The 11,433-nt window shown below is 36.2% G+C and overlaps 1 protein-coding gene and 1 non-coding gene across 2 annotated transcripts; both read right to left on the bottom strand.

Annotated features, from left to right (window-relative positions):
• Positions 1-303: 303 nt before the first annotated feature.
• On the bottom strand, positions 304-2,530 carry LOC125202629 (ricin B-like lectin R40G3). Its single transcript, XM_048101077.1, has 4 exons — positions 2,183-2,530; positions 1,981-2,103; positions 926-1,151; positions 304-620 (listed from the first exon to the last, which is right to left on the bottom strand). Coding segments are annotated over exons 1-4 (684 nt in total). The 5' UTR covers positions 2,516-2,530; the 3' UTR covers positions 304-618.
• An 8,205-nt stretch (positions 2,531-10,735) lies between these two features.
• LOC125202927 lies at positions 10,736-10,852 on the bottom strand. The gene has a single exon (XR_007173257.1). It is a non-coding gene; the product is annotated as a U5 spliceosomal RNA (small nuclear RNA).
• Between the last annotated feature and the right edge of the window lie 581 nt (positions 10,853-11,433).

Raw genomic sequence — 11,433 nt, 5'->3', positions numbered from 1 at the left:
ACTCATCAATGCAGTGTATTAAAAATGTCAGCACGATCACATTAAAACGTCAACAAAATTATGTGTTAGACAATTTAATGTCATCGTGTTGACATTTTTAATATATTGCGTTAATGAATTACCAGAGTTATAGCAACTTAAGAAAGTTAGCAATTGACAAACCTCTTACATATATAATTGTCATTTCTTATGAATGAAAAGACATGAGTGATGAATTCAGTTATAAAGACTATATATACACTCAGTTATTTCAACTTCATAAAATCTACCGGGAACGAAATTATGTAAATCCCACACATGGAATGAAGTCCAAAACAACTGGAAACGTCTTAATAAAACTTATACTATTACCAAAGGTACTAAGCATATTGTTAATGTTGATAAGATTACGAATAAGATACTACTAGGCATATAAAGTAGCTAGTACAGGTTCAAGGATCCAGCAACCTACTCATATGTAATTACACTAGTGTGTTTATTATTGAAGCTACAATGCATACATAACTTCAAGGCCACCAAATCAAGGTATGATCGACACCGGTGAAGAGATGATGCGTACATTATCAGAAAAGCCAGCAAAACTAACAGCTTCCGGTAGCAGCAGCAACAGCATATGTATCCTAGAGAGTACATAAAAGAGTTGTGAAACAATTTTGATACTAATAAGAAGATGTATTCTCTTCGTCCCATTATAAGTGATGCATTTTTTTGGGGTATAAAATTTAAAAGTGAGTAAAGTGTACATAGAACAAGGTAATTGGGAGAAATAGAAAGTGAATATAGTAAGAGAGAATAAAGATAGTACTATTTTTTTTGCTAAAAAGGAAAGGATCTATAATGGGACCGCCAAAAAAGGAATACGAACCACTTATAGTAGGACAAATGAAGTATCTTATAGAGTATCTTGTATTCTAATATGACTTACAGTGGAAGTCAATCCTCCAGTGCTGGTTCTCTCCATTTTTCCATTCCCCGAGCACGACTGTGGTGCCATCGTGGACCCCACCATGGTGTCTCTCACCGTGGAGAGCCTCGAAATTCAGGCGAATGTTGTTCACCATTCGCACGGCCCGGTACCCATCACCCAGCTCCTTCTCGGCCCATAAGATGGACTGATCAAGAGTATTGGGATTGTATTGAACAAGTTGCACCTGCCATATTCAAACACACTAATTCTCACTATTGCTCATATATAGCATATTTCAATTTGTGGTAATTGGACATAAGAGTTGAGCACTAAAAATTTTCCTAGACTTGTTATTGCCCCAAATTATTACCCCTAATATTAGTTGATATGTGAACATACATTTTCCACTTATGGATCGTGTATTATATATTACTCAAAAAGAAATATTGGCTAATCTACGATCGATCAATCTATAAACTCTTTGATCATATCTCTTCATTCAAAGGCTCAATCACTTTGCTTAATGAGTTATTCACAGTCAACATATACCAATCACAAACTTAGAATTCAATATCCAAAATAAAAGTAAAGGTTTGTGAAAAAGGCCAGTATATTAATTACATCTCAACCACTTTATTAACGAACCCGTGTTTTAATTTACACATATGACATATATATCTACCATTCAACAATCGAGTTACAGCAAAATTTATATCCCAACGAGGAAAAATCATCTCAATTTGTTGTTGGAGATCCAGTTATAGCTGAGTCATTTCTTTTTTTTGAAAAAAAAAACTTATTTCTTTTCTCTTACTTTGGTCTCTCCGAATTTATTCTCCATTCATCTATCTATCTTTTTTACTTTCCTACTTTATTTTCTTCACTTAACTCACTTTTATCACAATTTCTTAAATGTCATGGCGAAAAGAAACATCTTTACTACATGGAAAAGAAAGGAATACATATCGCAAACAGTCAAAGCTAGATAATTACAATAGTCCAAAATGAAATACTGGAAACGAAATTAATTAATACTATAGATCGAAAAAGAAAGAAAGGGAGAGAGAGTTTACAGGATGGTTTGGACCAATAGAGTGCTTCAAGGCTTGACCAGTAGCTTTGTTGATCAACGCAAAACTCGGCAACCCGTCTTTATCCCTCACTGTGTGGCTATACTTTTCATCTTTTATCCAGTGCTGAAACCAATGAATTTGAATTTATAATTAGTCAACAAAAAGAGAAAGATAGAGAGATTTAGGGGTTTTGATGTTTGACCTGGAGAGGGTCGGAGGGATTTGAGCGAACAAGGATGACCTTGCCGTGACTGATGGAGAGAGAGTAGGTGGAATCGGCCTTGCAGTACATCTTGACGGAGGGTCCGCTGAAGATGTCGCCGCTGTGCACTGGCGGAGGAGAGTGGTGGTGGTGGTCGACTACCACCACGCGGGGGGGAGGAGCTGGTGTGGGGACCACCACCACCGGAGTTGGATGATGGTGGTGGTGTACTACAGGAGGGGGTGGAGGGCTGTGGTGGTGCACCGGAGGGGGTGGTGGGTGGTGGTGGTGGTGGTGGTGGCCGCCGCCGGGGTGGTGGTGTCGACGATCCATGATGCTCTATGGGTTGGTTTGGTGTTGGTGAGATATTTACGGTGAAGGTGAAGACCTTTTATAGGATCAAGAGTCGAGACTTAATGGTTAAGACTGAACAGCCACGTGTCATTACTATATTCAACCTTAATCTCTTTAAATGCCTTTTTTATTTTTTTGGTGTTTGGAGTGAAATGTGAAACAATGTTTTCTTTTTAATAATCTCTAATAGCACTCCCAATTGCACTCCCTTATTTCTCCCTAACTCCTGCCACATCAGCGCCACATCAGCATCACATTTTATCCCCAGTTTTTAGCCAACTGCTACATTGGTTTCTCCCTTATTTCTCCCTTATTTCTCCCTAACTCAACATTTCATTTTTACATCATTATTTTTTATATTATTTAATTTTCCCTACAAATGTATTTAATAAATAGACTAATAATGAACAATTCATCGTTGTATTAATCATTGGAAAATATAATACAACGAAAAAAAAAAAACTACAAATAAAAAACGCAAATAAACAAAGATTTAAAAAAAAAAAAAAACTAAGACGGAGGGGCCGGAGGGGCGTCGGGATCGAGGCCCATCGTAATCTGCAGGCTTTGGATGCATTTCCAGAGGGCCGCCTTTTCTTCAGGGGTCCCGCCGCCGGTGAAGTACAGCGTGTACATCTGCGTCAGATTGGCGACATTGCTCGAATAAGTGGCTTTTTCTAAGTCGATGTGGGGTTCCGACTCGACTTCCGACGTTGTGCCCTTCCCCTTCCGCCTCCCCTTCGCCTTCTTCGCTCCCTCCGGGCGCTCGTGCGGACCATCCCCACTCAAGTCGATGTGGGTCGCGCTCCCCTCGCTCTCCGAAACGCTAAGTCGCGAGCACACCGATTTCCCGTGCAGCGCGACGTGCATCCCCGTCCGGAATTTGGGGAGATCCTTCAGCTTATCGTAGATGTTCCAATACTTGAACCCCTTCGACAAGTACTGGCCACAATACCTCTGCATGGCCTCATCTCGGACCATATGCTCGTTCTGACCACTGGGCATGTTCGCCAACAAGTTAGAATAAATACCGTTGAAGTGGCCGCAGTCCCTCATGAGGCGCTCCCAATGCCGACGGATCGCCTCGCTGCCATGGTCCTTCATTGAGGCAGTCTTGTGGCTCCTGTACTTCGCGGCAACCCGCTCCCGGGAATATGATCTCGGTCTGGTAGTTGTTGCGCTCCGCGTTCGTGACGTGTCCGCCCAGCCAGGTGGCTATCAGCTCGGACTCTTGCAGAGTGTAAGTAGTCCTTACCCGCTTCGGCCTCTCATCGGAACCCGTATCAGTCGCAGCCGACGACGCCGGCGCCTTCCCCCTCCCGCTCCTAGAAGGCGGCTCGGTGGGCGTTTCTTCCACCTCGAAGTCCTCCGCGCTCGGTGTCGCGGCCCGAGATTCTTGGTCGCCTGGGGTTGATCCGGGGTGTCGAACTGGGGCCGATACACATCGTCGGCCGGAGAGGGCATTCTCGCCGGCAGAGTTGAAGTACGGAGAAAGTCTCCGCGCCGGAGGAGTCTGCAAAGGAGACGGACCCGCGTATGGAAGTTGGCCGGGAGGAGAACCCATCGCCAACAACGAGTGCATCCACTGCTCGTTTGCTTCATCCGTGTTGGGAATTTGTGAACTCGACTCTTTCCCCTTACCCTTACCCTTACCCGAGCGGGAATTTTTCTTCCAAAAGCTCATAATTTTTGGAAGATTGATGAAGATTGAAGATTGGGAGAAGAGATTGAAAATGGAGAGAATGAAGATTGTGGATGATGAATGGAGGAAGTGGAGGAAATATTTATAGGGGTGGGATGTAAAAATAGCCGTTGGGCCGAAAAAAAAAAAAAAAAATTTAAATATCGCCGATTTATCGTCGAGCGTCGCCCACAGTGGCCGGCGATCGCTCGGCGATAATCCGGCGAAAAAACGCCGCTTGGCGAAATAACGGTAAGATTATCGCCGAATTATCGCCGATTTCACCACAACGGCCGGCGATAATCCGGCGATGTTCGGCGATTTTTCGCCGGATTTTCGCCACCCCCATTGGGAGTGCTCTAAGTCAAATAACAGGGAGTCACATTTGGTTTAGACACACAATAAAAGTTATATTCGGTTTAGACACAAGTTTTTACAAATGGATTAGAAAAATTAATAGAATATAACGCCATTTTTTATATTAATTTTATAATATATTGTGAGTAAAGTGAATTAGTGGAATATGAGACCTACTTACCATTTATAATATAAGTACAAAATGTGACTCTTGTTATAGAATGGACTGAAATGACAAAATATGACTCTTATTGTGAAATGGAGGGAGTAATAAATTGAAATCAACAATTTAAACTTCTATGTGACACGTGAATATTAAATCTACTTGCATAAAAAGTAGGGATGTCAATTTAATATAAAATCAGTGGGTCAGTTCGAATAGCCCAAAAAAAATTAGCAGGTTAAATTGAAATTTCGCAAGCCATATACAAAATGGGCTAAACGGGTTAGCCCATTAGGGTTGGTGGGTTAAACGGGTTGGCCCGAACCACTGGCGGACGGAATGTAGAACTAGGGGGGACAGTGGTACCCCCGTTTTTTTTTCTTTTAATGCTATTATTATATCTATATTATTATTAATGATAATTTTAATACTATTATCTCTAATTAAAATTTGTAAAGTAATCTCGCATCTGATTGAAACATAAATTATGCCGCCTAGGAAATAGTGATGTGGTAATGATATATGCCGCCTCATTATAGTTTTATTGTCCAATTATGAATATGACACAACATTTGATTAATATCTCCTATCGCACTTCTTTTTTTTTTTTTGAATTCTATGTTATAGTCATTAAATTGTATACCCCAATTTATTTTTAGACAGTAACACATGAGTATATTTTCTATTCTAGTAATAGTTTATATTATTTTTTATGTTATTAAATTTTACAGTCATTATAATTTTGGTCGGACACTTAGAATTTATATAATTTTGTTTTGTTATGATTAATATGCACAAATAAATTAAAAGGAATGAATAGATAGTTTGATCTTTGACAATTTGTTTTCATTGCAAAATATTTTTTTAAGTTTCTAGTGACCAATGTAGTCACTCGCTCGCTCGGAAGAAATGAGGAGATAATAAATAATTATGTGATTTTTTTTATTAATCTATTACTCTAAAATTAAACAATATTTCAATGTGTAATATTTTTAGCAATAATTTTTTTTTACTACTATGTACTAACTATTTGCACTATTGGCATCCCCAAATAAAAATCCTGGATCCGCAACTGGCCCGAACGAATGGTGGATTTTCTTACATTTTGGAATTTCATGCGCTGCAATTCACTAGTCTTCTTCCATCTCCATTTCACACCTTTTTTACTCAGTTCACTACCAACTTTCAAGTTCAACCTTAATACATTCTTTCGCCGTCCCAACATTTGTCACCATAGATTTATCACCGCTAAAGCCAATCAAAATAAAATTTAGAATTAGCCCATCAACATTTCTAATACTCCTTCCGTTCCAAAATAATCGAACCATTTCTTTTGGACACGGGATTTAAGGAATTGATATTTATAAAGTCAAACAATTTCTTCAAACCCGTATCGTTCAGATACGAGACATTTAATCATGGATGAAGTAATTAATACTTCATCCGTCCCGCTTAAGATGACACGTTTTCCTTTTTAGTTTGTCCCAACTAAGATGACACATTTCCTTTTTTGGTAACTTTCTTTCTCCAATTAATACACTCAACCACTTTTTTCCACTCCTATTAAAATATACATCTTTCTTTATCTCTCTACTTTAATACTTACACTCACCTTCTCTCTCTCTAATTAAATACTTTAACCAATAACTCTTAAAACCCCGTGCCGGCTAATGTGTCATCTTAGCCGGGACGGAGGAAGTAATTTAATTAACTAAATATCACTACTTAAATTCATGTGTCAAAATAGAAATGTTTCTATTAGACTGAGACAAATGGAGTATTAATTTTATAATATAACGTGAATAGATGAGTTGGTCAATTGTATAGTTCAACATTAATTAATTTTAACCAAAAAGAAAGAAAATGGAGTATAAATTGTTTTATTGAGCTTATCAAATTTGGACAAGTGTACGCTCCAGATAAAACTATGACATACCAATCAGTCAAACACAACTGCACGTGACACTATGCTGCATCCTAGGCCAACTACCACAACTAAAATGTGCGAACAACATAGTTACACAGTTACACTTACACATCTAGCACATAAAATGAATAAAAGTAAATTTCCAATGAAAAAAAGAAGAAATTAACTTTTTTAATGTATTCTCTTCGTCCCAACTAAATTGAGTTACTCTATTATACTCTCTATGTTTACTAATACAAGGAGAGTTTTGATCCGATACGAGTTTTAAGAAAATATAGTACTCCCTCTGTTCTATATTAGTGGAGTCATTTTACCATTTTGGTATGTTCCATAGTAGTGGAGTCGTTTCCCCTTTTAGTAAAAGTCAACACATTTCTTTTTACCTATTTTTTTCCCCTCTCTTACTTTTTTTTTTTTTTGTTGAAACACCTTCCTGGCGGAGGGTTAGGCGGATCCTCAACCCGTTCATTTAACGCGAGAAAATTACAAGGAGCCCAAAAGTGGCGGGAAATTACATTTTTCAAACTACCTAACTGAAAAAATAAAAATTAACTTTTTTAATGTATTCTCACCGTCCCCTCTCTTACTTTATTCTCTCTACTTTTTCCTTACTTTTACTTTGTTATCTTTTTATTTGATAAATTACACATCATTTTCTTAATCTTCGTGCCGGAAAGAAAATTCTCCACTACTATGGAATTGAGGGAGTAGAAAATTAGTTGAAAAGCTAAGTGAAGGTGGTCCTATTTTTATATACTCCATCCGACCACGAAAAATAGTATTTCATCCGTTCCATAGTAATGGAGAAGTTTCTTTTTTGCACGGAGATTAAGAAAAATTGTGTTAGGTGAGTTAAGTAAAGGGAGAATAAAGTGGAAAATGAAAAAGGTAGAGAGATGAAGAGAGCAAAAAGTAAGAGAGAGTAAAGTAAGTGTGGAAAAATGTGTTAAGGGAAATGACTCTATTACTATGGAACGTACCAAAATGACAAAATGAATCTATTACTATGAAACAGAGGGAGTATCATTTTGCCATTTTTGGATATGCGCAAAAAATAGTCTCATTTCTATAAATGGAAACTCTTTCTCTCATACTTTACCCACTTTTTCACTCCGGTCTCATACTTTACTTTCTTTTTATTCATATCTCTCTTATTTTACCTAATTTTTTTCCACATCTCTCTCACGTTATCTACATTTTCTACTTCTCTCTTACTTTACCAAAAACACTAATAATAATGTAGATCATACTATCCACTAACACTACTTTAACTACACTTCTTCTCCTTTCTCTTATTTTAACAATTGTGCGTTAATTCTTGTGTCATTTAATTGCCCATATATTTATAGGATAGAGGAAGTAGTACTCCCTTCGTGACTCACGTCCCGAGGTTATGGACGGAACTAGACTTTAAAATGAGCTAGCTAGTGCTAAAATTTAAAAATATAATAATAGTATTAAAATTTCAATCTACATATAATATATTTGACCTAATAAATATTTCATACTATTTGACCAATGCGTGTTTTAAGAAATTATTTGATTTGTTAAGGAAAGTGGGCGGAAAAAATTAGTGGAATATAGACCTCACTTTTATATTAGTTTTATAATTATGAGTACAATGAGTTACTGTAATATGAGGTTCATTTACTAACAGTAGTAAAAGTAAAATGAGACATTTATTAAGGATTGTTCAAATAAGAAAATATGAGACATTTAATAAGAATCGGAGAGACTAATATCTTTACAATTTTCAATTTTAACAATCTTCTCATGTTCAATTTCATCTCCAAAATGAACAAAGTCCAGAGCCTTTGTCATAGCCAGTGGCGGACCTACTTAGAGCCGTGGGGGACCCATGGAACCCCTAGAAATTTCGGTTATTACTATATGTATATTATTGCTTTAAGCAAATATCTCAGTAGTGCAGTTGGTTTCCTTCTGTGCCTTCAGCACCGAGATTGGTGAGAGTGAGAGTTTGATTCCCATCGGAGGCCTATATTTTGCTCCACTCTTAATTTTGATTAAGAGTTATCACTTTATTTTTGTTGACTCTTCTTACATATAAATGTCCCTATTTTCTTTATTTACATTTGATTTGAGTTTGATTCTTACAAAAATTTTATTTTTATTATACACATTTGAGAGTTCGATTCTCACCATAAGAGCAATTATTATATTTTCTTTCATTTAATATTAATTTTTCTTTTTCTTTATGTGTTCATATTTATTATTATTTTTTATTTTACGTTTTATATTGCTAATATTAAGAATTCAGTTTTACTTATTCTTTCCTTCAATAATTTATATTTTAAAAAAAACTCTCTTTTTCAACAAGTTTTTTTTTTTTGACGTTGCATCTATCAACAATCTCCTTACACATACCTCTAACTTTTATAATTAATTCTCTTATTCATCGGCACTAAAAAATATCATAGTACTGAAAACACTAATTTGGAACCCCCACCAAAAAAAATCCTGCCGCCACTGGTCATAGCGGTAAGAAGCATAGACATTATTGTATGAGGTGCCCAGTTCGAACCCTCTTGACATCAGTTGTAATTTTCTTCCTTTCTATAGGAGTTTTTTTTTTGACATAAAAAATTCATCTCCAAAACGATTGATATTAATAGGCTTAAAAGGAAAATATCAAAAACAAAATCATGCATATTTCTCAAATACTCTATTCCAATCATACATGACTTTCGAACCATTTAAAAATTGAAAACTTCTTATTTTGTTACCATTCGAAGTTTTCAGAAAGACACGACATTTGGTTGGAGAGGTCCCTTAAAGCATCTCTAAGGGGATAGGTAAAATCATTCTCCAAGGAGAGTGATATTTGAATAGATATTATACCTTTCCGCATTTTAAAGATATATCTTTACTTTTCCATTAATAGAGAGATAAAATTTTATAACTGTCATATTTGTCTTTTTTTCATAAAACTCATTCTCCAAAGAGAATGTATTTGAAAAGTTATTGGACCTTATGTTTTTTTAATATATTTTATACTATTATTTTAATTTTTTAAAAATAAGTTAACTTTTTATATATTTTTTCTCTTTGGATGTATTACTTTTTAGAAGGCCGTATTTCATTTTAATTTTTGAGAAGTTAAATAGATGATATAACTCTTTTATTTATCTTTTCTTATTGGAGATGTTCTTAGAGATGTATTATCTTCAATGTGATCCCGTACTTGGACGTCATAACTAGCAATAGGACTTTGTGGCTCCGGATCACCAACTATGTTTTATGAATTTGTTTCAACTTTGCAACATTGATTCTTCATCGGTTGTAACGTGTCTCCAAATATTTCTGTAATGTGTTTCACTACTATATAATTTTATAAACTCAATTCTCAAATCACAAGTTGTAATGTGTTTCACAAAGGAAATACAAATAATTTTATAATCTCAAAAGTGATCTTTTTTTATGCTATCGGCATAAACATTAAAAACTAACTTTACAATTAATAATCCCCCTTTCGTCGACGTCGCTAATTTGATTTGTGTAGGAGAGTGGTGAGTGGTAAATTTTGGCTTCCCACTGTCAATAGGATTATAGGACTCTTGATTTCCTTCCAATATCATACAGACCAAAAAATATAAAGGCCCAAGGCCCAAGTAAATCTAACAAAATAAAAGGAATAGCCCATTAAGTTATAAGGCCCAAATTCCCATTACTGCAAATCTGCAATGTCGTCTGCTTCCAATCAGGGGCGGAGATCAGACGGTGGCATAGTTCAGGCCATCCGAGGCTCCGGGGCGGCTACAGAGGGAGGGATCTGGTAACTGTGTCAGCCAAGCCTCCGCTAGAGTGGTGGCGCGGAGTCTTGGCCATTAGTACCTCCGAGATAGATGTCACATTCGAGTGATGTCACGATATTACGATATTTTAAAAGGTATTGTTTTGTTAATTAAGTAGACATAAGAAAATATCTTTTAATTTACGATGACATAACACCCTCCCCTCCATCACTTAACACTAAAATAAATATAAAAACTGTAAAATAGCAGAAGAAAAACAATTTCCAGATTAAAATTTAAACTTACGAATTGCTGGGGGATCCCGTACAGGAACACACCTCCAAAAAATGGTGTATGCTACTTTTAAACAGCGAGCACACAGTATACTTTAATAAAAGGTGAAAGAATAGTTCGCTATCTGCTCAACGCACGGCTGTATATTTTTGAAAGACAATTCGCCTCCTTATTTTATAGTGGCACTTGGTTATTCTTGTGTCTCTCGCTCCCGATGCGGGACAATTTACTCACAATATCCAAATCACTCTTTGTCCCTTCAACCATCTCTAATTTCCTCAAATACAACAATGTATATGTAAATTGCCATCTTGATGGAATAGATAATAACTTCAGCTTCTATCAGTTAATGAAGATAACTAGGAAAGCCGCAAAAAGTGATAATAGATATTTCTCCATCAAACACTTTAACTTTGAAATATGATTGCAATCTGCATACTAAATCCAGAAGAGGAGGCAAATTTAGCAAGATAAAAGTGAGATACCTTTAAAGACAAATTTATCGGTGAAAAAGATCTCCACATTCATCCATCTTTTGATGCAAAAGAAACCAAAATCTGTCATGTCCAAATTGACAGCAGGATAATACCACATTATTCAAACAAAAACTCTAAATCTTTGCCTCACTTGGATTTTAATTTTAGATCTTAAAATACTATCCTCAATTTCTCATCACGCGAGCAAGAAAGTAGAACTATTCTTTTAATAGTGAACTTATATGAG

This window comes from Salvia hispanica, chromosome 1 (genome assembly GCF_023119035.1).
Source record: "Salvia hispanica cultivar TCC Black 2014 chromosome 1, UniMelb_Shisp_WGS_1.0, whole genome shotgun sequence".
NCBI lineage: Eukaryota > Viridiplantae > Streptophyta > Magnoliopsida > Lamiales > Lamiaceae > Salvia > Salvia hispanica.
The sequence above is the reverse complement of the archived record's forward strand: the minus strand, read 5'-3'. Positions and strand labels throughout refer to the sequence as shown.